A 26,933-nucleotide genomic window follows, 5' to 3' on the forward strand; every position below is an offset into this window, starting at 1 on the left:
AAGATGAATAATGGAGCGATTACACTATGACAAAAATGAATTTGTAACATTTTTGTTTTTGCGTGAAACTCAAAGTTGTCTTCAGCAAAGCTGTAGATAATTTCCCTGCGTTTCGTATGACAATGCCCGTAAATTTCAGTTATTTGCTTCTAACTTTTTTGGTTGATTTTTTTTTCTAAATACAATGTTCTGGAGGATTATAGATCTTATCATGTTTTAAAAATTTTATGAGGACACTATTTTAAAATTTCATTTGGTTCAAAAGATACAAGCAATTTTAATAATAATTTTCCCTTATTTCAATTGGAGAAAAAGGGGGACGCCCGGAAGTTCACACTCACCGCAAGTTTAAACCTTCAGGCTAATACTATAAAATGGTGAAAGAGTTACTCGTCCGACTCATCACGAATTAGAGAACGAGCGTTAAACGTTTCTGTTGTTCTATTCTTTCTACCTTTAGCGCAATACGAGATATCACTGCAGATATCGTTGTTGGAATACAGCCCGAAACTGGATGTGATCGGCATTGTAGACCATTGGAAGACTCGGAAACCGTTTGGATGCTACCGATAGTAATTTGTGTATGTGAGCAATTCTCGCTGAAACTAGGCCACTAGGTGCACAAGGTCTTCCAAATTTGATATAAATGCACATAGTTATTAGAAATAGAGAAAAAATGATAATGCCATTTTTGTTTGACCGAATTTGTTGACCCCTTGGTCACCAAGGGGCGGAACAGTTTTCAGAAATGTTGAAACTTTAGCAATTCTTGATTAACTATATTAACTACAACTTTATAGAAGACGTCATACCGATTAAACAAACCGTTTTGGCCCTGAAAATATTTGGAATCAGCAATACCTTCTCAAAATAGCATTTTTCGATAGCTTCTCAAAAATGAGTCGTGTTGCAAAACATTAAACCATTAGTACAGAATTGCATATTTTTCCTATAGAAACGTCTATGCAAAGTTTCAGCTAAATTAAAAATGACAATTTAAATAAAATATTAAAACTGGGACATTTTTTGTGGAACTGCTCAGTATTAAAAAAAACCTATCGCTTTGTTAGTATCACACATGCTAGTGTTGTACTCATTATTCTCACTAAACTTAAAAAAACAGTAGTGGCGTACTAGTTGTAGCATCAATCGAGTATGATATATGGACATAACATGTGCATCCACTTGGTCTCAGTAGACAGGTTACTACGTTGATCGCGCGATGTACGATGAATATTTCGAAACTCAGCTTGGAAAATAGCTTCAATTGATGGGTTAACACTGATGCTCACCAAATTTTTTTCTTGCAATTTTTTCTCAGCTTTCCAATGCTGGTCTCAGATCGAAAATCGGTAGTTGCGAACACGGTCAAAATTGCATTTTTCTGATATAATCCAAGATGGCGGCCAAATTCAAGATGGCGGCCTGAGTTCTGATCACTTCAAATGAAAGCCCTATCATTCCTCTTTACAGAAGAGTGCTACTTGTAGTACTTTACATAACGAATTTTAGAGATATAGCTCAAATAATACATCAAGAATTGCTAAATTTTCAACTTTTCTGAAAACTGTTCCGCCCCTTGGTGACCAAGGGGTCAACAAATTCGATCAAACAAAAATGGCATTATCATTTTTTCTCTATTTCTAATAACTATGTGCATTTATATCAAATTTGAAAGACCTTGTGCACCTAGTGGCCTAGTTTCAGCGAGAATTGCTCATGTATAGTGTGTGGCGTATAGCGCATGTGTGTGTAAAACGCGCGGGAGTGTGTGTGTGTGTATAGCATGTGTGTGCATGTGTGTGTGAGTAGCGTGTGTGTGTCTGTAACGTGTGTAGTATGTGTGTATGTGTGCGTGTATGTATGTGTGTGTATGTATATCGTGTGTGTGTAGCGTGTGAGTGTGTAAAAATGCTTTCATCTGAGGTAAATATGTATATGGCAGAACAGTTTTATAAACAATAAGAGGTCATCCAGGTGTTGGGCATCAAATGGTGAGTTGACGACCTGGAAGAAGCGTCAAACATAGCTTCGGCCCTCACAAGTTCCTATCTCACACCTCCACGAGTCATATGATTACACTAGACTGCCGGTTGAAACATAGATACAACTGGTTGGTGTTGCCTGGGCAATGTTGTCATCCGAAATAGCTAAGTGAGAAGGTGCGACGCGATCATTGGCGCGTAAACCATATTACTGCGTTAGAGGAAATGCTTCGCCAAACCGAGCGTCTGTTCACCAAGATGGTGCGGCTCAAAACAGCGTCTGATCTCCATGTCAGGAGCGGCTGATCAACGTCCTGGTGGCAGCGTGGGACTCTAAACAGAGCTGACACGATGGTCGCCGAGGGAGACAGGGGGTTGGGGAAGGCCCAACGAGCCGCCCCGGAAAACAACATGTTAAAAACAACGTAAGAGAGAATACGGATCGGAACAATCGGCATGGACCTAGGCAACGAAATAAGGACTACGATTGGAAACTTGGGACATGGAACTGCAAATCGCTCTGCTTTCCAGGATGCGACAGGATAATATGTGACGAGCTACATCCACGCAACTTCGAAGTCGTAGCGCTGCAGGAACTTTGTTGGACAGGACAGAAGGTATGGAAAAGCAGGCACCGGGCGGCTACTTTCAACCAGAGTTGTGGTACCACCAGCGAGCTGGGAACCGGCTTCATAGTACTGGGTAAGATGCGCCAACGCATGATAGGGTGGCAGCCGATCAACGCAAGGATGTGCAAGTTGAGGATAAAGGGCCGGTTCTTCAACTACAGCATCATCAACGTGCACTGCCCACATGAAGGAAGACCCAACGACGAGAAGGAAGCGTTCTACGCGCAGCTGGAGCGGGTAGCTGCCCGTGACGGGACGTGAAGATCGTTATTGGGGACTTGAATGCTAAGATAGGGCGGGAGGCAATGTACAGACCGGTAATCGGACCAGATAGCCTGCATGCCGTGTCTAATGATAACGGCCATCGGTGCGTAAACTTTGCGACCTCCCGTGGTATGGTAGTCCGAAGTACCTTCTTCCCCCGCAAAGGTATCCACAAATCCACTTGAAGATCACCCGACCAACAACCTAGTAGCTGTGGACCACTACCTAGTAGCTGTGTGCATGCGCTCAAAACTATCGACGGTGTATAACACCCGCCGAAGTCGAACGCCGTGACCAAATATTGAGCACTTGCGGGACGCCGAGGCTGCACAGGAATACGCGCAGCAGCTGGAGGCAGTGCTACCTACGGAAGAGCAGCTACCCATGAAGATGGCTGGAGAAGCATCCGATCCGCCATAGGTAGCACTGCAGTAGCGCTAGGTACAAGGGCCCCGAATCATAGAAATGACTGGTTTGACGGCGAATGCAAACGGTTAGTCGAGGAGAAGAATGCAGCACGGGCGAGAATGCTGCAACACCGTACGAGAGCGAACGTGGAACGATACCGACAGGCACGGAACAGCCAAAACTCAGTCCATTAAGCCGACAGTATGTGAAGTAGAGAGAACGAAAACTAAGCGAACTGGAAATATGATACAGATTTGGAAAAAATATACCACATCCCGACGGGACTTGAACCCGCAATCTCCCTGTCTCCGGCATGGTGTTTTGACCAATTAAACTACGGGGGACGGTGGTACTGTTCCACAATCTATATAGTACCACATTCCGCTGCCGACTTATTCTATTGCTCATCCCTAACTACACACACTGCTGTACAAGCGTTATTTATAGACTGAAAGGAATGTCTCATCACACACAGAAGAGTCAGCTTATGCTGATAACTCTTATAGACCTGTGTGATCGAGATCAAAGTCAGTCTGCGTCGTGCTTGCAAGGCAAAACTCAGTCCTCCGAAAGAAGAAGCGCCAGCAAGAGGACCGAGATCGCGTAGCGATGGAAGAGCTGTACCAAGCTAACGACACTCGGAAGTTCTACGAGAAGCTGAACAGCTCCCGCAAAGGCTTTGTGCCGCAAGCCGATATGTGCAGGAGCTTGGACGGCAACCTCCTTACAGACGAGTGTGAGGTGATCGAAAGGTGGAGGCAGCACTTCGACGAGCATCTAAACGGCGATGCAGTGGCGCGCGAGGACGGTATGGCAACTGATCTTGGTGCACGAGCAGAAGACATCAGAATTCCAGCCCCCGATCTCCTGGAGGTGGAGGAGGAGATGGGTCGGCTGAAAAACAATAAAGCTGCTGGAGTGGACCAACTTCCCAGCGAGCTATTGAAATACGATGGAGAAACACTGGCTAGAGCCGTGCACTGGGTCATTGTCAAGGTTTGGGTGGAAGAACGAGTACCGGAGGAGTGGATGGAGGGTATTGTGTGTTCCATCTACAAAAAGGGCGACAAACTGGAGTGCTGCAATTACCGGGCAATCACTCTGTTGAACGCCGCCTACAAGGTACTTTCCCAAATACTTTGCCGTCGACTATCACCATTTGCGAAGCAGTTCGTGGGGCACTACCAGGCGGGATTTATGGGTGCCCGCGCCACCACGGTTCAGATATTCGCGGTTCGGCAGGTTATGCTGAAATGCCGCGAATATAACGTGCCCACACATCATTTGTTCATCGATTTTAAATCGGCGTACGATACAATCGATCGGGACAAGCTATGGCAAATTATGCACGACTACGGATTTCCGGACAAACTGACGCGGTTGGTCAAAGCGACAACGGATCGAGTGATGTGTGTAGTTCCAGTTTCGGGGGCACTCTCGAGCCCCTTCGAAACCCGAAGAGGTCTAGGTGATGGTCTCTCGTGCCTACTGTTTAACATTGCCCTGGAAGGTGTCATTAGAAGAGCGGGGATTAACACGAGTGGCACGATATTCCAAAAGTCGATTCAACTGTTGTGTTTCGTCGACGATGTCGACATTGTGGCTCGGACCTTTGTAAAGATGGCGGATACGTACATCGGACTAAAGGCTGAAGCCAAACGGATTGGACTGGTCATCAATGCATCGAAGACGAAGTACATGAAAGGAAGGGGTTCACGAGAGAACAGTGCTAACCTCCCACCTCAAGTTCAAATTGATGGTGATGAAATTGAGGTGGTTGATGAGTTCGTGTATCTGGGCTTACTGGTAACTGCCGACAACGATACCAGCAGAGAAATTCAACGGCGCATTATGGTAGGAAATCGTGCATACTTTGGTCTCCGGAGGGCGCTCAGATCGAGTAGAATTCGTCGCCGCACCAAGTTAACCATCTACAAGACGCTGATCAGACAAGTAGTCCTCTAAGGGCATGAGACATAGACTATGCTTGTGGAGGACCAACTCGCCCTTGCGGTTTTCGAGCGGAAAGTGTTGCGTACCATCTTCGGTGGACTGCAGATGGTAAACGGAGTGTGGAGAAGGCGAATGATCCACGAACTGCAGGAGCTGCTTGGGGAGCCATCTATCGTCCACACCGCTAAGATAGGCAGGTTGCGGTGGGCTGGGCATGTTGTGAGGATGTCAGACGACAGCCTGGTTAAAATGGTTCTTGAAACCAATCCGTCAGGGACGAGACGTAGAGGTGCACAGCGGGCAAAGTGGATCGATCAGGTGGAAGATGACCTGCGGACTCTACGCAGACTGCAGAGCTGGCGAACTGCAGCCATGAACCGAGTGGAATAGAGACGAATCTTACGTACAGCAAAGGCCACACCAGGGCTTGGGACTGTTTGGTAAGGTAAGTAAGGTGTCATCCACAAATTACGTAAGGACTTTTTCCGAAATTTATTATCAACCCCCCCTCCTCCCATAATAAGGCTTAGTAAGATTTCGTATTACACACTTCCTCCCTCCCTACAAATTTTTTGTAGGATTTTCTTCTCAGGAAAAAAATGCTTTGTAGAAGAAACATTTTTTCAACACATAGCGTACTCGTAAAGAATAAAAACAAACTGAAAATGAAGTCAAGGAAGTTAAGTATATAATTATTCTGCTAAGATGAATTCACTGCTTTCTGTTAAAATCTTAGCGCGAAAAAAATTCAACTAATTTTATATTATTTTGAATTTTGTAATTTTTTGTCTGCATTTTAAATTTTTCAATCTTACGTAAGATTTTCTGGAATCCCCCCTTCCCCTTCGTAAGCATTCGTAAGAAATTTAACTATGTTCAATAGCTTAACTTTCAAAGAGAATTTTCTAAATTCAATCGATCAGACTACCTTTTTCCCATATTTTTTGCCCCTTCCAATTGCTCATAAAATAATTTAGACAGATAAGGATAACTTCAAGAGTATTCTATAAGGAAATGATGAGTACTTGAGCATATAACAGAAGAATATCAACCTTGCAACATATTTTACGTAGGTACTGTTAATTAGAAAAGGCTGCGTGATTTCCACTTTACAGATAGTTATCAAACCGTTTAACCAACTCTTAAAATTCGAAATAATTGTGTGATATAGAAAACAAACCAATTTGAATCTTCGGTTATATATCATTACTTTGCTTACCTGTGCTTGGTGGACTGGACGGTACCGGGCTTGAATCTACAGAGTCCGCCGTTATGATAAACGACGGATGTTGCGTTTTAGTGCTCTTGGAGGGGGATGGAGCCATCATCCCGGTAGCCGAATCTGCAAAGAAAAGAAACAAAGACACACACGATAAGAGGAAAGTAAAATCAACAAAGTGTAGCAAGAAAAAAACTTTCTCTTTTGTGCAAATATTGCAACGTGGATAATCCTTTATGCACATTGCTTTCTCTCTCAATGCTTTAGGTTGCTTTAGCTTATGCTAATCCTATTATCGTGAAAAAGTCAAGCAAAACAGAAAAAACCCGACTCTCTGATTGTTACATTGCATGCACCAGTGACCTTACCGGACGCGTTAGCTGGAACACTTTCGGAAGCGATCACTCGAAGGACAATTATCGTGACAAGTGAATACGATCGGTCCAATGTGAGCGTGTAAAGTACGATCACAAATCTTAAAAACGGGTAAATTCTCAGATTGTATGTGAGAATATTTACGCTCTCTTCGAACTTGACACCGATACGATGACAGCCCAGCGACAGGAAGCCAGCGCAGCAGAAGCACCACACATAGGCATAAGCGTGGGAACCAGTGCGATGTTTTGTTTACAACCGTATCACACGCGAATGAATTTTCCCCGAGTGCCGGAAAAAACCCCGCATGAGCTGTTGCCTCAAAGAAAGCTGGCCAATTACTGAGAAATGGGCGGTCGCTTGGAAAGTAGTACAGCTGCCATATGGAGGTAAATTAAGTCTCATGGTCAATTAAAGTTGCTATGAGTGTGATTTGAAGTTACAGTGTATACCCCAGTATTTGACAATTTTTTTGTCCCTCATTGCTTCGAGAAGATTCGAAGTTGGCTCATTTTGTTTTACCTGCATGCTTTCACGCTTTTTCAAAAGGCTTAGAGTAATCTGAATACTTTCAATCTCCGCGGAGCATCAAAAAACATGACAGCAGATATGAGTACAACATACTTACGAACCAATTAACAATCACTTCAATTACATTTACACTTGCAGCTATCTTCCAGTACGTCATTTCAATTCATCGCATCATTTAGCAAATGCAAATGATGCACTTCATCTGCATCTACTGGCGCAATGGGCAACCGGTACAAAGCGGAACGGCAACGATGATTAGTGAAGATTGCTTCCATTCATCGGAAGCTCCAAGCAGAGATATTACGGTTGTTGAAGTGCCGTAGGGATAGAAATGAACAACGTAACGTTTCGTTGAATTTTTCGACACCTGCGGTTCCGCTAGCAAAGTGGGCGGATTTTCGACATTTCAACAGACATGTTGTGAACAGAATATGCAGTGGGAAGATCAATTTCGGAGGCGTAAATCGACATATCGCATATCACATGAATGCTCACTTTAATAACGTCATCGCTCCGATAGTAATAGGATATTCTTATATTGAAAAATGAATGGTGGAAAACGAATTCCATTCCAATTCTACTATCAACTTTGAAAGTCAACACTGAATTTATTCGTCTGCAGATACGTGTTTCTATTACGACATGAATCCTTCCTCAGTGCATATGTGGACCAGTTCGTATGACCGGAAGGGTTCAAATGTGACTAAATATACCAGTGTAAAATCCACAACCTAAGCGCAGACGTATACATTTTCAACATTTGCATTCCACTAACTGTTACGGGTCACCCACACCGTCTGATTTACATCGTCCAAGGCGTATAGAAGGAGGACTGAAGCTATCATATTTCGATTGCAAGAGCATTCGAACGAATCAGCACGACATGCAATCCACCGTGTCTCTATGATTGGCCCATCACATGCAAATCGATCAATGTCAAAGTTACATAATTTCAGATATCAGTAACGTTGTTCATGCAATTTAGTAGCTACTGGATAGATAGTTCAATAGCATTCCGTCCACGATTGCTGTTTAAGTGAATTATTAATGTGATTGTGATAACCAGACTGTGTAGGTGGATTATCGATTTGTCACATTTCTGTTTACATATTCTGCCATAGGCAAGGTGTACAACCACACAGTTTTACAATCCATTATAGTTCTTGATAGAAGTTCAACTTTGCGCAAACTTCACTGTAGCAAGAACGGCCTTCATTATAGATTAAACCACTACTTTCTTCTTCCTACTACTACACCGATGCAACTAATATCCAATGAATACAAGAATTGAAGCGGAATAAGAACCTCACCATAAGCCATGTATAAAGACTTAAATAGTGAATGGAAGTGTACTCGACTGGTAAAGAACATTAGCCTGCAGCTTTGATTAATTCTGCATCTGAGAGAAAAAAAAATCCGCAATAAAACCAGAATACCGTTCTATCGATTTCCACGCCTAACATGCGCGCTACGCTTCGCCTCGATGGTCGCCGCCGAAGTCGTTAAAGCGCAATCATGACATTTCAAAACAAAAGAAAACAGACAGTAGTGCAACGAACAGTTCAATTACCTCTGCTCGAACTAGCAACAAATCAACCAACCATCGTCATCGATAACTATCCGTGAGCGGGCGCTTTTTTTGCCGTTTTGCTACCGTTTCGATGCGGAATTCCAGCTCGACGAAGATCCCGTTAGAAACGACAGATAAAATTAGGCGAAAATAAACATTCGAATGTTGATTCAAAGCAGACAACCGAAGCTAAAAATAACCTGCACCTTATGCGATCACCGTTTAGCGGGTAAATTGTGCAAATTCACTGCTGCCAATGCAACACAGAACAGGCTTCTAATTAATTTTCTTTTATCAACATTCGAAAGTGTCGGTAGAATTTTACGGACTTCTGTTTTATAGCAATCCTCGGTTGCATGATGTTCTCAACACCGTGTAAAATAGACATATGATTTTATGACCTACCATTTAAAAAGTGTGGTGGACATAATAACCATCAGCATTTCAAGTTAATCTTGAAATGCTTTACAACGTACCCGATTAGTGTTGATTACATGTGAATGTTTCAAAATTGACATGAAAACAAATCTTCCCAACACATTTATAGTTCCACCTTTTAATTTTTTTTTATTTCGTATCATTGAAACCCCAAATTAGTTGATGGAATTATTGTTCTGAATTGGCTAATCTAGTGAAAAACATGTTAGATAAATAGAACACACTGAATTCTTTTTTACTGATGAAAAACAATAATGTTTCACCCTGAATGTGAGGCTTTCAGAGCACATACCTAAGATTTTAAACTTTTTAAACATTTTTAACGTTCTGATCGTTAGGACGTAGTATTACGTCTTTGTTTTTTATACTAAGGTGCATTCTGTCAAATTGAAAATGAAACCAAATTCCAAATGAAATTAGAAATAAAATGTTCGGTTGGATTTCAAACGTTTAAAACAGCATCAATACATCGTTCGATGAATAAAATGTTGGAAAATTTTGTAATACGTTGGTTATCCAACGCTCAGCGGTGAAAAAAGATGACAAATTTTGAGGTCAAATTCCTGCAAACGACAAACCAACCACGTGTGAGCATGCCAAGAACAGATGACAGAAGTAAACACCAGCCATATACTGAAAGAAGAAATTGACAGAATTTACCCGTCCCAACAAGTCAATCCATGTTTGCTTCCAAAAGCTTAGAGACTAATTTGATGTCTCAAAAGTAAAGATTTTTCGAAAAGTGCGTGATAACTTCTTTCCTCAAACAATTTATTAACATTCTATTGGAACGTGATAAGAACTGAAGTCTTGAAGATAAACATGCTGGTAAAGGCAACAGTACCAATGACTCTTAAACGAAAATGCATGGAGCCGCTTGAAAAAGTTTTAGTTCGAAAATCTGAAATCTCAAAAAAAAAACAATTTTTTTCCAGTGTAGAATCTCAAATTGAATTTTGACAATATTTTTCCATAACAGTTAACATATTTTTAATATTTTTTTACATTTTTAACATTTTCAACATTTCTATTATTTTTAACATTTGAAACAGCTCTAACGTTTTTAAAATTTTAAAACATTTTTAGCATTTTTAATTTTTTTTTTCATTTTCAACATTTTTAACATTTTCTACATTTTTAACATTTCTAACATTTTTAAAATTTTGAAATTTTTTAATATTTTTCAACATTTTTAACATTTTTAACCTAAAAATGTTAAAAATGTTGAAAATGTTGAAAAACATTTTTAACATTTTGAACATTTTGAGCATTTTGAACATTTTGAACATTTTGAACATTTTGAACATTTTGAACATTTTGACATTTTGAACATTTTGAACATTTTGAACATTTTGAGCATTTTTAACATTTTTAACATTTGTAACATTTTTAACATTTTTAACATTTTTAACATTTTCAACAGTTTCAACATTTTTAACATTTTTATCATTTTGATAACTTTTTGAAACTTTTACATTTTTAACATTTATAACGTTTCTAATATTTTACTTTTTAGATATTGTTGACCTGGATGACGCCACAAATTATGTAATGACTTTTTTCGAAATTGTCGACCCCCACTCTCCCCATAATAACTTTAGTAAGATTTTGTATCACCCATCTCCCCCCACAAATCTTATGTAAGATTTTACTTATAAAGAAGAAGCCAGGAAGCTGGCCCTCCTTCCAACAGAGCAGCCTGCTCAGTCGAACCAAGTCGCCGTCAAGCGACAGCGGTCGGACGACTTGGTGTCCCCAAATACCAGTACTAAGTGTCCACAGCCTAAAAAACTGCGGAACGGCACTGGTTTGGGGTCATCGGGTTCGAAGCCGCTCTCGAAGGCCACATATAGGGACATGGTGGGAGCTATAAGCCTTGCGGTTACTTCTGCTACCCACCCCAGCTCCCTACTCACAACGGACCAGCTTCAGGCTGTTCGGACCTCCATCCTCGATCACATTGCGGACCAGGAAAATCCAACCACCAAGCCCAAGTTTAACGGTTGCCATCAAAAAAATGGCTTCCTGCAACTTGCCTGTGCCGACAACGACACAGTGCAGTGGTTGGAAAGGGAGGTACCTTCTCTCGTACCATGGGAGAGAGCACAACTTCGTGTATACCACATGAAGGATCTGCCGAAGGCCAGACGGTATGTCGGTTACTTCGCGGACAGTGCGAACTCTCCGGACGAGAAGATTCTTCGTTCACTCCAGAATCAGAACGACCTTCTCTCTACCAAAATGTGGCGAGTCTGTAACCGCAAATTGGTAAAGGCCTTGGTCGAACTAGTTCTGGATATTGACGAAGAATCGGCCAAACTCGTTGAGAGTAGAAATAATGAACTGCACTACGGTTTCGGCAAAGCACGCATCCGAAAGGTAAGCGGAAGGCCGAACGTCACAGGCAGGAAAGACTCCGTCGCAACGTCAGGGAAGGTACGTGCGGGTAACTCCTCCGGGAGTACTCTGCCACCACCCAGACAAAGCGATCCTGCGAATGGGCTAAAGGTTCGCGTGGGAAACTCCTCCGGGAGAGCCCCACAACCACCCAAACGCAACCCTGCGGTTGGGAAGGTACGCGCAGGATGCTCCCCCGTGAGTGCCCTGTCACCACCCAAACAACGCAACCCCGCGGCTGCTCGGACGGTTCCGCCGGAGACTCGTAAGAGTGTGAAGCATCAACCACCGAACAGTCGCACCCCCCGGAGTCAAAAACCGCCACAGTGTGCGCGACGACCTTCTGTTGCCAATCGACTGCTGCAACCGAAGCCGAACAGTGAGGAAGAGCAACTTCCATCAACCAGCCAAACCGCTGTTGGCAGCCGTCAGCCAATACCAGGATCATCTTCCGATCCGGACAAAGACGGCAACTTCACTGCAAAGTGAGCTGCCTTCGCTGCGTGCAAGCGAATCTCCATCACGCAAAAGGCGCCTCGGGCGTTCTTTGCAGGAGATTCGCCAAAGAGCAGCTAGCGGCTGCATTCATCCAGGAGCCGTGGATCAACGAATCCAAAGTTCTCGGACTTAACGCTCCTAACGGTAGGTTAATCTACTGTGACACGCAGTCCAAACCAAGGACTGCAATTCTGCTAAATAGAGAACTAAAATTTTTACCTATTACAGAATTTATCCAACGCGACGTCGTTGCCGTCACGGTTGAAGTACCGACAACCAGAGGAAAGCAGAAAATGGTTGTCGCGTCGGCCTACTTCCCGGGCGACCAAGGTGATATACCGCCACCCGAAGTTGCGGCGCTCGTGCGGTACTGCAAAGCCATCAACAAGCCGTTTCTGATCGGCTGCGATGCCAACGCTCACCACACGATCTGGGGCAGCTCGGACACCAACACCAGGGGTGAGTACCTAATTGAATACCTTACTTCTAACGATGTCAATGTATGTAATGTAGGGAATAACTCCACTTTTATCAACGCTATCAGACAGGAGGTCCTTGATCTCACTCTGTGTAGCGCCTCTATTTCTGAAAGGATAAAAAATTGGCATGTCTCCGATGAAACTAGTTTGTCGGACCACAGACACATCGTTTTTAATATAGAGGCTAACCCTCTGAAAAGAGAGCTGTTCAGAAATCCTAAGAATACAGATTGGGAATCCTTTAAGGAACACCTGATCGATTCACGAACTTTCAGTTACAGCAACATTCGAAATTCAGTTGACCTGAATTCGGCAGCAAATCATCTACAAAACAGAATCATGGATGCTTTCGACGCTAACTGTCCACTAACACAGCGGTCAGTATGCCGTGACGTACCCTGGTGGAATGATCAACTTAGTGACCTTCGTCGGGAAACTAGGCGGTTGTTCAACAGGGCAAAAGTCACGTCTAACTGGGACGACTACAGGGCGTCCCTCACTAAGTACAACGCCGAGCTACGCAAGGCTAAACGGAAATCCAGAGTTAGTTTCTGTGAAAGAATCCAAACTCTGCCGGAAGCTACGCGGCTCCAAAAGGCGATGTCCAAAGACCATACTAACGGTTTAGGACAAGTGAGGAAAGAGGATGGATGCCTCACTGTCACTACCAAGGAAACGCTGGAGGTTCTTATGAACACCCAATTTCCTGGATCGACAGAGACCGAAGAACTGAATAGTGATGGGTCGCGACAGGACAATTCGAGACATATGGCGTCTCGGGAGTCCATCCTGCTGGCCCGTCGACTGTTCACGGAAGCTTCAATAGGCTGGGCTCTAAGCTCATTCGACCCTATGAAGTCTCCAGGTCCAGACGGCATACTACCCATCTTTCTTCAAAAATCGGCCGCAGTTATCATGTCCGAACTCATCAACCTCTTCAGAGCCAGCTTTATCCTGGGCCATATTCCGGATAACTGGCTGAAGGTGAAGGTAGTGTTTATCCCCAAAGTTGGAACCTAAAACTTTCAGGCCCATAAGTCTGACTTCATCACTTCTCAAGCTGATGGAGAAAATAATGGATAAATATATCCGTGATGAGTTTCTTAAAGACTCCCCGCTGAACAGGAACCAACATGCCTATCAATGCGGCAAGTCAACAGAAACTGCTCTTCACAGCTTAGTGACGTTGATTGAAAAGTCCCTGAGTTATCAGGAGACGGCGCTATGTGCCTTTCTTGATATTGAAGGGGCCTTCGATAACACGTCCTTTGCATCAATTGATACGGCTTTTTCTCATAAGGGAATCGACCACACTTCAAGGAGCTGGATACACGCAATGCTCTCTAGCAGAGTGATCACAGCAACCTTGGGAGATTCGTCTGTAACAATGTCAGTGATCAAGGGATGCCCGCAAGGAGGAGTTCTCTCGCCCTTGTTATGGTCACTAGTTGTCGACGCACTTCTCAACAAGCTTTCACAGCTTGGTTACGAGGTCATTGGATACGCCGATGACATCGTCCTCATCGTCAGAGGTAAAGATGACGCAACTCTGTCGAGCCGAATGCAAACGGCTCTGAATACCACCATGTCATGGTGTTTACAAACTAACTCCGCTATTAACCACAGTCTCCGACTGGATGGACGGACCAACATGGATATTCCATATAGAGTGATTGAAACAAACCGCTCTATGTGGAACAATGGAGGGCCTAATCTTCCATCTGGCATCGTCAGTTTTTATACGGACGGCTCGAAAATGGGATCCCTTACGGGATCTGGTATATACGAACCCGGTATCAGGGAAACGTTTTCCCTGGGAAAATGGCCCACCGTTTTTCAAGCAGAGGTATATGCCATATATATCTGCGCAAAAATATGTCTGCAACGCGACTTCAGACATGCGAAAATCGGTATATTCTCGGACAATCAAGCAGCACTACTAGCACTTAAGTCCGTCAAATGCGCTTCCAAACTTGTTTGGGAATGCATTGAAACTCTACGGGAACTTTCCCGACAGAATTCAGTTTTTCTGTTTTGGGTGCCCGGACACTGCGGAGTCGAGGGTAATGAACACGCTGACTACCTAGCAAGACAGGGATCAGCTCAGCGGTTTATTGGCCCCGAGCCGTTTCTGGGTACGTCCATTTCCGCTATCAAAAGCGAACTACTAACTTGGGAAGGGCTAGAAATAGTATCCCAATGGCAACAGGCAAAGGGCTGTAGACAAGCTAAACAGTTTATCTATCCGAACCCTGGAACCGCCAGAAAGCTACTTAGTCTAAAACGTATTGACCTACGGATAATCACGGGACTCCTCACCGGACACTGTCCCGCTTTTTATCATTTAAAGAAAATCGGCGTAGTGTTGAACGACACCTGCCGATTCTGCAAATCTGAACCAGAGAGCTCAGAGCATTTGCTTTGCTCTTGCGAAGCTCTTGCTTCCTCTAGGTACAACTTCTTAGGAAGTTACCTTTTAACTCCATACCAAGTATGGAGCTCCAATCCCAAGCAGGTCATTAGTTTCATCAACTATGTTGCACCTAATTGGGGTACAGGTTTACAACAAAACAGTTCTACTCCATCAAAGAGTACGAGCAATCCGTAACCTGTGCACAGCAATCGGGGCCCGCCACAAAAGACAATCAGCAAGAATGTCGCAGTGGCATTTCAGTACCCAGTGCCCTTCAGGCATACAGAGTAGTACTTATAAAAAAATATTTCTGAAGAAGAAACATTTTTTTTACATAAAGCGTATTCATAGAGAATACAAACAAAACAAGTTAACCAATTCAGTTAATATCATGTCAAAGTTAATGAAACTGAAAATAGAGTAATCGGAGTAAAGTGCATAATAATTCAGCTAAAACGAATTCACTGTTTTTCCAAAATTCAACTGTTAAGATCTCAGCGAGTTGAAATAATTCAACTATTTTTTTTTCTGTTTAGTATTGTAAATTCTGTTTGTATTTCAAATTTTTCGATCTTACGTGAGATGTTCTCGAATCCCTCTATCCCCCTTCGCACACTGTTTCCAAAGCTGCAAAAACGTGATCGTAATTATTTTGACCCAAAAAACTAAATTTTAGAGCCATAGTGCCTCCAGGAAAGTTGATCCAATAATTATTCTCCATTCTATAGAAGTTGCAATTTTGTGATCAATCAGCGAATTTTACTTTTTTCATTTTTGCATATAAAAATTCACTTTGTTCGGCAAAGTTGTAGGACATTTTATAAGAAACAACTTTCTCAAAGGTATAATACTTCTATCTACCTTTTTTAATGGACTTTTGTGGAGGTTTTTACAGATGGCCACTAAAAATCATTTTTTTCATATAACATTTAGTGGTGATTTTCTACAATTTTCCAATGTTCTACATTATTGTTTACCATCATAAAACACACAATTTCATCCACGAAAGTTTATTTTTATCTCTCATATTTCATCGGTTATTGACGATTTTTATTGAAACAATGAACTAAATTACTAACTGATATCTTTGAAATCTGCAAATATTTGCAGATTAAACCTTTTCTATATTTAAGTTTAAGAAAAACGTAATTTAGTCCAGATATAGGTATTTGTCTCTCGCTGTCTCCTGTGCAGATATTTGTAAACAAATAAGTGCATTATTTTAATAAAAATCTTTAATAACTAAATGAACTTGAGAGATAAAAATAAACTTTCTTCGGTGAACTTATGTGTTTTATTGTAGTCAACAACATTGTAGAACATTAAGAAATTTAAAAAAATCACTATAAGTTCTATTAAAAAATGTTTTAGGATCATTCTAGAGAAAATTTCACAATAGTTCATTTAAATGACCAGATACAAGTATAGTGTTTTCGACAAAGTTTTTTCTTACAAAATGTGCTAGAACTTCACTCAGCATAGTGGATTTTTATGCAAAAATGAGAAAAATGAAACTCATTTCTCACTTTTAGGTAGATTAATCACAAAATTCTAACTTCTACAATATGGAGAATAATTAATAGAACATCTTTACTGGAGACACTATTATTCTAAAATCATTATTTTTTGAGTTAACAGTAATTAGTGTAAATTAGTGCATTATTCTAGTAAAAATTGTCAACAACCAAAAATATATGTGTTATAAAAATAAACTTTCTTCGGAGATATTGTTTGTTTTGTTGTAGCAAATTTTGTAGAACATACGAAAATTGTAGAAAATCACTATAAAAAGTTAAATAGCGAAAAAAGATGTTTAATAGCAATCTATAGAAAACTCCACAAAAGTCCATTTAAATGAACAGACAGAAGTATGATGTCTTCAACAAAGTTATTTCTTTTAAAATTTGCTACAACTTTGCTGAACAAAGTGGATTTTTATATTCCAAAATGAGAAAAATAAAACTCGTTTCTCAGTGTTGAGTGGATTAATTATGGAATTGTAACTTCCATAACATGGAGAATAATTAATGAAAAAACTTTGCTGAAGACGTTACGGTTCTAAAATCAATATTTTTGGGTCAAAATAATTTCGTTTTTGCAGCTTTGGAAACAGTGTGCTTCGTAAGCAATCGTAAGAAAATTGGATACCCCCCTCTTCCCCCAAACCCTTACGTAATTTGTGGATGACCCCTTATATATTTTCGACATTTTCAACATTTTGAAATAAAATGTTTTTGTAGAGAACATCATTTCCATACCAAATGATCTAAAAATTCCAAAAAATTTAATCGGCCATTTTCGTTGTGAATGGAACTTTCTACACGTAATTGACTTGGCAAAATGAGTATTTTTCGCGGGTGGACAAGTTTTTCACACTGAAGAGAATTTTTTTGAAAGAGCACGTTAGTCACCAAGAGTTTTTAATTTGAAATAAATATGTGTTGTTCGTATGAATTGTTATGGCACACAAAAAACACATTTTTGCCCAAGATCATACACCTCCAGGCTTTTTCCTTACAAATTTATAGCATATTTTAGCTTATTTTTTTTGATAATTTCAAAAACGTTAAAAGGTTGAAAAGGGGCAAGTGGAATCATGATGCCAATATTTTTCCTTGAAGGTGAGCTCAAGTACTATAAACTCTTGTAGGTTCCATTTGTCCCAATCCAGTTTTTTGTATTTAACTTTTGTTAATTACATTTTACAAGAAAAAGTTGTTCTAAAGAAGCATTTTGGTATACAAAACAAACGTTTTTGTTGAAGACCACACATCTCCAGATTTTTTTCTTACAAATTTATAGCATATTTTAGCTTATTGTCATCCGAACAACACTTTCGTGTAAATTACAACTTACAAAAATTAAGTACAAAAAACTAAATTTCAAGTAAGTTCCATATAATATACTTTATAACTTTGTACCTAATGAAGATAAGATTTTCATTTGTTCAACAAAGTTTCATATTTTTGAATCCTCTACAACTTTTCTGAATAAACCATTCTTCTATCTCTTAACACAAAAAGTTAGTTTTTTTTTAATTTTTAGTATATTTTGTATTTTTTAGTATGTTTAATATCAAGAAACAAAGTGCTATTTCCTGCTAGGAACTGTTAGCGTTATAGCAAGAAAATACAGCACCCGTGATTGGTATTGTCGTTTTCGTTCAAAACTTGCAAAACTCATATTTCATAGTTTCGAAAAAACGGGCTTTAAAATTTAAAACTTCTTATTCTTATAAAATCTTTTTGGGTCTATCAATATCAAGACTTTTGAAGACACGTAAAAGGTCAACCATGAATCATGCAATAAGTAGAAGTATGCCGAAGAAAACAAGCCTCTTCGTTGAATATTTATGCAGGATAACGATCCTAAACATACAGTATTGAAAACACAAAGATGATTTTCAAACGAAAATATAAAACTATTGGATGATTTAATTCCTTTAGAAAATCTATGAAATATTGTGAAGGTCTAGGTTGCAGAGCATCACCGAAAGAACAAAACAGACTTATGGAACGTCACACAGGCAACGTGCTATGCTATTCCAGTTTCCACTCGTGAAAACATAGTGGTAAACATACCACGAAGATTGAATATAATCTTACAAAACAAAGGACATGCCACAAAATATTGAAAGTGAGTTTTGTAAAGTAAAAGGTCACTTTTCTAACAATATCTAGAAAAAAAGCTTAGTTGGAATGTTTTGTATTTATATTCTGATAGTGTATTTATTTTTTTCGCCATTTAAAAAATACTAATTCACGCAAAAAACTTTCGGAATCACCGACACTGAAAAATTTCAGTTAAATCTCCGTTTCTCTTTTAAAAAGAGTTTCTGCAGATCGTTATAACGTAACATAAAAGTATACAACAACTTAAATCAGTGCGCAAATATGAAAAATTAACTAAAACTGCAAAAGTATTAATTATTTTCGCCATCACTATAATTTCTAACTTCATGTGAGTTAATCAAAAATAAAATTCTGCACATCCAAATGTCTCTGAGTTACAATGCTTTGAATAAAACCTATGCCAAAAAAGCGCACGCCGTTTCAGAAAAATACTACCACCCGCAGAATATTTTCACTTTGCTAAGACAAATTTCATTAAAATGAAAAATGGTGAATGTTCAATAGTAGGTCATTTGGAATGGAATCGCTCAAAAATTATTTTAACTGGCAGAGCTAATAATTCGAATTGCAGTAAAAATGTCATGGAGAATTTTTTAACACTTTTATGTCACATTACTTGTGCCCTGGTTATACCTTATGGTACACTATGGCATCATCAATCAAAAATGTGCATAAAAAATGTCATCATTTTTGTGTCAATCCAGTGCAATAAAACAATGGAATTTAACCGAAAAATATTTGATCCATGGCTTTATAAGATATGCTTTCTATCGAAAGCGATTAACAACATCGCGCAAACTCACGTAAGATCTAATTACGCTTTTCGGAAGCGTCCATTGCAATAAACCGTTATCGTGCGGAAAATAATAACTCTATTCGTTTTTACGGAATCAAGGATATTCAAACTCTCCCTTTATTTTCGTTTTTACGCTTCGGGGTTTTCAAAGGTACAAATTTCATCTAACCGAACTAGTAATAAATTTATCATTATCAAAAATCGCTGCCAGTATCGGAATTTCTATCCACAAACCCCCATTTTCTTCGTTAACCAATATTAGAGGAAAGTTGTAATTTATAGCAAACAACAAAAGCCATAAATCTACAGATTTCAAAAGATAACCGGGAAAGACAGCAATAATATATGGGTATATTATCTTACAATATTGTTCGTATTTGATAAGTAGGTCACAATTACACTGCATAGCAGAAACTGCGGTTAGAGTTATACAACTATAAGTGCTTTTTGCGGAGCTAATTTTAAAGCTCCAGAAAAACCACGAAGGTAGAGAAACAAACATTAGAGTACAGTACTTTCGGCTTAATATGATGTTTGCCTCTTTTTATAGCCTACTGGAAATTACAATTACGATACAAACCAGAGCAAAAAAAGCGCAACAAAAACGGGAGAGGCAACCGGTATCAGTAATTATCAAACAGCAATTACAAGTTATCGTACGCACAAACCAAACTCCGAGATTCTGTTTTCACTCGAACAAGCGATAAATATTGTTTCAAACCAACCCAGAAGGTACATCACAAAAGTAAAGTTTCGATAAAATGCTTTTATAGCATTGAAAAAAACACGTTCAACTGGAATTGTTTTCATGGGTACGACAAGCCGCAAGCAACAGCTAGCGGCATCACGACCCAGCCAGCTTGAAATGGCGAGTGGAACTAATTTGTTCCTGCTGTTTTGTATTATCTTTGAGGTCGTTTTCCATAAATAATCGCACTTTAGCTATATCAATTCATTCTAAACCTATTTATACATTAGCAAAATCAGCGAACGACTTTGGTTTGTGGGCTCAGGTTTGTCAGGTTACACCTTCGGTACTCAGTAACCAGTCACCATCACACCACATTATTCTCACTCTGTGTCAAACAAAATGATGATCGCGACGTCGACCTTAAAATTAGCCAAGATTAATGCGAACACTCAAAGCTTGCCCACAAGACGGACTCGCTGAACAATTACTATTTATGATTCCAATAAAATTCCGTCGCAAATCGCATCTTTTATTCCGCTGGTGCCCCCATTGCTTCACCTTGCCGGCAACGGAAAAAATCTCGTCGCTTCAATTCGTTGTGAAACACCATCACCCCATTCCACCCAAAATTTACTGCATTTCCTTCGCCCACACGCCGTCTTTTCCGTGCAGACAGCCGGGCCGGCGGCGGCTTCCTACAATACACGGACACCAACAAACGTTCAGCTGATTGTTTGCATGCCAACCGGCAATCAACACAGAAACGGCTTGAGCAATATACCACGGGACGTAAGTCCTTCTCAAGTGCCCTCGAGTTACCGCCGCCAGAGCAGGTTACACGGAAAACGTGTACATTAAACTGCACCTTAAAACGGTAAACGAGGCCAAGCAGGAAACAGCAGCACCTTCAGGATTTTTTCGCTTGTTTGTTATTGTTCTGTTTTCACTGATGAAAATCGATAGCAGGAAACTGTTATTCTAGCCAACAGCATTGCTTCCATTAAACTATGAACAACACGAAGGAAAATCGATAATACGCGACTAGTCTACCACCCAAACATTTCCATGAACGAATTTTCCGGCGACCTCTGCAGCACGCTATTTTTCATTATGAAGCCCATTCCAACGGCAAGCTATGCGTCGTGGTACCGTAGGTCGGGCACTTGTAGGCTGCGACAACGGGTCGAGTCTAATGACCCCTTCTTTCACCGCTGTACCTTTCGAGAAGGTAACTAACTCATCGCGTTTTACTAAATATGCATCATAATGATGATTTGAACGTGATTTCGGCACGATTTGTTCGTTGGCATGAACACGGATTTCAAATGTCAGCGGCTCGGCAATTCGGAATCTTACTGTCACATTGAGAAAGGCTAGCCAGAAGATAAATATAACGAAATATGATGTAATGGTTTTGTTCATTGTCAGAGAGTGGTGTTTGGAGAAAAACAGAAACATGAAAAAACAATCTACGACGGCTACGTAACGAATTCAACCCAATGTTACTACCGCTCACCCACTTGGGGTCACAGATCAAAATTACCTTTCGCGATAGAAATTAATTGCTATGCGTGTGAACAGCGAAAGTGCGGAAGTAATTCGAGATTAGTGATCGACATCGGAACGTGAATTCATGGTCCGATTCGTTCCGGTTGAAAATCTCAACAGTCTTTAAAGACTATTTTCGGTCCGGTTCGAATGCAGTCCGTTCCGCTACTCAGGTGAATAAACCACCCGGATGAACATTTAAGTTTCGTGTAGATTCTCTATGGTTTCTCAGTTTTTGTGGCGTCCTCAATAAGGCATCCTCAAAACTGCCCTTCCAATGGGACTAGGAGCCATGAATGAGATGGGTGTAATGAGAATCCGTCGGGTTTGAAACTTTTTAACTTCGAAGGATTTACAAATTTGGAAAAGATTAGGACACTAGTCTAACAAACACACAGAGAATCCTGAGTGTGAATTCTTATGATAGTGAGATAGTGAGTCATCTGTGTGTATCGCGGAAATGATCGAAATTCCGTCATCTAGTGAAAGGTATTTAGAGGTGTGAAAAATTTCGGAATATATCGGAGCAATACATAACAAATTGTGATACCAAGTTAGGTTAGTTAACAAAACTTAGCCTGCGTTACCCGTTTCGAAGGGCCAGTTTCGATCTATATGCGTGCCTGCACTAAGTTTACATTTCAAGTAACATTGCTCCCTTGAAAGATTTTATACCGTTTTGCTCGAGAAAAATGAGAAAAGTTTGGCATTTCTAAAGACGTGTAGATTTTTTTATTACATTGAAATTATAATTTTCTAAGTTCCTCACTCAACAACCAGGAAAAGCATTTTTTTTTTGATAAATATCAATTCTTACTGAAGTTATGACCGTTTTCTCGAACCCGTTTAATCAGAGGTTTGCGGGGAAAACGATGGAGGTCAACCAGTTCAATGAAAATCATACAACCCGGAAAATTTTATTAGCTTAGATTTGCCTCGTGTCGTTGAACGATCATTCTCATAGGAATTTGGTTTTTACTGCTAATAGGATGTTTTTTTCCAAAACATCCATGATTTGGACGCTATAATCCCAATTTTTTTTTTGGGGGGAAAAAGAGCAATTTTTAATCATCCGACGTTTCGGTCATTGGCTGTGGCATTTTCCAAAGAAATTTTTAAACGAATTTGTTCCATTGGACAACATTTTCTTTGTTGATTGAAAAATGTAGTTTATTTTTCACTACATTCTTTTTTTAAGTTTCCCGATATTCGCTTGCTGAGAAATATGAACATCGAAAAAACTAACAAACTATCCATGGAGTAGAGAGCGACAAAAGAACGCACCTAATTATTTTCACAATGAACCTAGTACGGATTACTGTGTCACATTCCAACGGAATCTTATGTGTTTACATATGTGATAAGCTGACGTTATTATGCTGAAAAATTTAAATCATGTTGCCAGTTAATTTTGCTCGCATGCAGGCTTGTGTACATTTCCGGCAAGACAAAACAAAAATGTAACAGAAGCTGTTAGTTTGTTATGCGAAAAATTTTTCAGCACAGACAAACAGACGTGCCACTCAGTGACGAGCTCATCGACCAGAAAAATAACGATTATTTTGAAATTTTGCTTAGTGGGCAATAATGCCGCTAGTGTCGCAATAAGCAAGTGTACACATTCATTATCAAAGACAAAAACCGACACTCATGCCGCTGGTGTTGAGATAAGCAAGCGTGCAAACCTATTAACAAACACAAAACCCGTTTTACGAAAAGGCATGGTAACACATGAGTGTAACGTTTCGAATGAGGACGAAGATTTTCGAGGATTTCTCTTCGAAGTGGCACGTCTGTTTGTCTGTGCTTTCAGGTTGTGTTTTCAAGTTGATCCCGTTAGGTGGTAAAATAACAGAAATAATAACAAAAAATATCCCTCTTATATCAAACTTAATCAAACTTTGTTACTAACGTATCACCTTTATAACAGAATAGGATAGCATACAGAACAGTATAATAACAACCATTGTTATAACAGACAGGTTTTGATAGAGACAAAAAACTCGTTAGATTTGTTTGTTGATTCAACTTCATTTCAGGATATATTATTATAACTTATCCAGATACAATTTTGTTACCAAAAGCATATGGGAAAATACAAAATCGTATCAAAATATGTTATTTGCATCTCGTGTTGAAAGAATTTTTAAATTTTTTAGTTATGCCTTTCTGATCATTGTTCTCCTCAATATGTGGAAAGAGCAGAGTTCATATTCACCACTCTGTGCTTGCACCACAGTTAAGCGATACAAGAGTGGTGAATCACTCTAATGAGAAAACATAGAAGTACACCGCGGTGCACACTGCTGAGCTAATTCGGAAGCATTCGAAAAGCAAACATGCGTGACGGGCGACTGGATTCATTTTTGTTTTCATTATCGAGATGCAAAGCAAACGACGCAATCTACTTTCTTGCCTAGATGCCTCCCTAATTTAATATATGCTGAATACAGTGAAAGCACTGCAGTGACCTATATCTGAGAATAAACGACAAGTATGCTCATATATTCTGAAAATGCCAATGCATACTTTTACCCATCACTAATGTACAGATTGCACAACTTGTTATGTTCTGGTAAAAAAGAAAAAGGATCGTAAAACAGATAAAACTCTTCGAAATCGAAACTCGGAAAGCTTATAATTGAATTGGAAGATCACACCCAGTGTATACAGAAGTGCATGGTAAAAACGTTTTTTTGAGAAAACAAAAAATAGAGTGGCTCTATTCTTATCAAAATTAGCGAAACAAACTTTTTTGCGAAAATGATTCAGATCTGCATATTTTAGAAAAGTTGCAGATCCACTTATTTTAAACAACTTCGCTGAAAAAAGGTGGTCCTTATCTGGCATACTTTTCACGGTATGATGGATTGAAGATCGTAGGTTAGGGTGTCGCTAAAAATCAAGTTGTAGCTTTTTTACTCTTGATTATAACAAAACACGGTCTTCAAACATCCTTAGATCTTCTACAGGCGCACATTTCCTCTGAATACCTGAAAGCGATATCTCATTCACAAGAGAAGTTATAAGGTTTTTATTTCTATAAAACGCCCTTTTCAAATGCTTGTATTTAGCAAAATAGCAGACGCAAATTAAAATTATTGATTACGTTTGAAAGATCGTACTTTTCTGTATAAAGCACTAAATGCGTTGCATTTTCTGCAAGCTCTGACTGCGCTACGTTTATCCAAAAGTAGGATTTTCCAAAAAGAAAACGCTCAAGCAACAACCTAGGAAGTTGGCAAAATCAACTCCTAAAATAAAAAACCTTACCCTACTTCTTTCAACAGCATTTTGCTAAATCCGAAAATTTAAAAATAAAAAAAAAACTGATAACTTCTCTTGTGGATGAGATAGCGCTTCCAAGTGTTCAGAGAAAATGTGCACTTTTGGAAGATCTGTAGGTTGTTCGAAGACCGCGTTTTGCTAAAATCAAGAGTAAAAAAAAATACAAGGAAAAAACTTGATTTTTTAGCGACACCCTTACTTACGATCTTTAATTCATTATATCGTGAAAAGTATGCAAGATAACGATCAGCTTTCTTGGGCAAAGTTGTTCAAAATAAGTGAATCTACAACTTTTCTGAAATAAGCATCTTTTAGTATCTTTTTCTGCAAAAAGGTTAGTTTCGCTATTTTTGATAAAAATAAGGCCACCCTTATGTTTATTATTCAAAAATAAGCGCCTTTAACAGTCGTTTTTGCACAAAAAATTAAATACCGCTAAAGCGATGTTCTGGACCACTGTGGAATGGTTGAAAAGCTATAATCTTTTTGGGCAACTATTCGCTTTTGTCAACCAGGGCAATGAACAACATGTCGAAAAGTAATAATGAATACTGAAACAAGCGTTGCAAAGCGAGCGAATAGCAAAACCTTTCTTCTCCTTTCTGCTTGAGAACAAGACATATGCTTCGCTTCTTAAGTCTTTTGCACACACGCTTTCGAGATACTCTTTATTACTCATGCAGTCGCCGGAGCAACAGCTAACAAGCACCGGCACGCCAAAACTCTTTTGTCTTGCTACTCAACGGCTGTAAAAGGATTCGCGAGTTCCTGTTTGCGAGTAGGACTACTCGGCTAAAGATGCTCGACTAGAAGTGCTTGAAAAAATGCGCTCGAAAACGAATATGCTTTCTTCAGATACCCGGTTTAGCTTCGTGTACCAACAGCCGAGAGTGGGGCGAAGAATCTGTAAAGTATCGCATACTGGAATCTGTAGGATATCGAACTGCCGAAGCAGTCCAATACCCTGTTCGAAATATTTTTTTCCATCCGTAATCATCGCAATGCAACTTGGATCAATTGTCTTCGGCTGGTCGTGCTCGTGAGTAGGAGAGTAGCACGAGCGTGTGCGTATGATTTCGAGAGCGAAAGCTAGCAAGAAAGAAAGTGGAAAAAATGAAAAATAGCTTGAATGGAGAATACTCCAGTGTGTGATATCCGTAGCAACGAGAACCTCACTTTAGGTGTTGCATGCAGTTTATGAGCAAGAAAAACAACACTGACTGAAACTCTTTTTAATTTTCTTCATGGTGAAAATTCAGAAGAATCTCTTCCGAAATATTCTTTTTCGCTTTAACCGTTACAAATTTTATTTTCATTTTTTGTCACCCCCTTGAAATCCTGAAAATTGAAAGCGAAAAAAAAAAAATCAAGCCGTTTTGTTAATATTATTCTTTTTTCGACAGCGTATATACTTAATTTAGCAATAAACAGATCCAGTGACAGCGAGAGTGTTGTCAGAAGGCAAGCAAAATGATTAATAATAATAATAAAGTGTTTTTTTTCAACTTTTATTTGATATATTTGAAATTATTAACGTCGTAACTTGTGTACAAACTTTTATCAAAGATATTCCTTTTTTTCGTTTCGTTGTTATTAATTTTTCGCCCTCTCCTTAGCTAACTTTGATAACCTTGGACATAAAAACAGTTCGAAATTTGTATCAACCTTACTGAGAATATTAACAGATAAACCGATTTATAAAAAAAAATCTTCAGCCCTTTTCAAACGTATTTTTGTTTTATTTGTTTATTAATTTTTATTTTTTAATGAAGTTGGCAAAAGTACTAAGTTTGATAAGGCCTACGTACCCACAAAGTTT

The 26,933-nt window shown here is 39.6% G+C and overlaps 1 protein-coding gene across 7 annotated transcripts in view; it reads right to left on the reverse strand.

Moving 5' to 3' along the window:
* LOC129720724 (rab11 family-interacting protein 4B) overlaps positions 1-26,933 on the reverse strand; it is a 189,692-nt gene that overhangs the window by 119,446 nt on the left and 43,313 nt on the right. For all 7 annotated transcript variants that reach the window (XM_055672368.1, XM_055672367.1, XM_055672372.1 and 4 more), the window contains exon 3: positions 6,459-6,581. In XM_055672368.1, coding sequence (XP_055528343.1) covers positions 6,459-6,567 — 109 coding nt within the window. In that variant the 5' untranslated portion in view covers positions 6,568-6,581. The remainder of the gene's footprint in view (positions 1-6,458; positions 6,582-26,933) is intronic.

Source organism: Wyeomyia smithii, chromosome 2 (assembly GCF_029784165.1).
Source record: "Wyeomyia smithii strain HCP4-BCI-WySm-NY-G18 chromosome 2, ASM2978416v1, whole genome shotgun sequence".
Classification (NCBI taxonomy): domain Eukaryota; kingdom Metazoa; phylum Arthropoda; class Insecta; order Diptera; family Culicidae; genus Wyeomyia; species Wyeomyia smithii.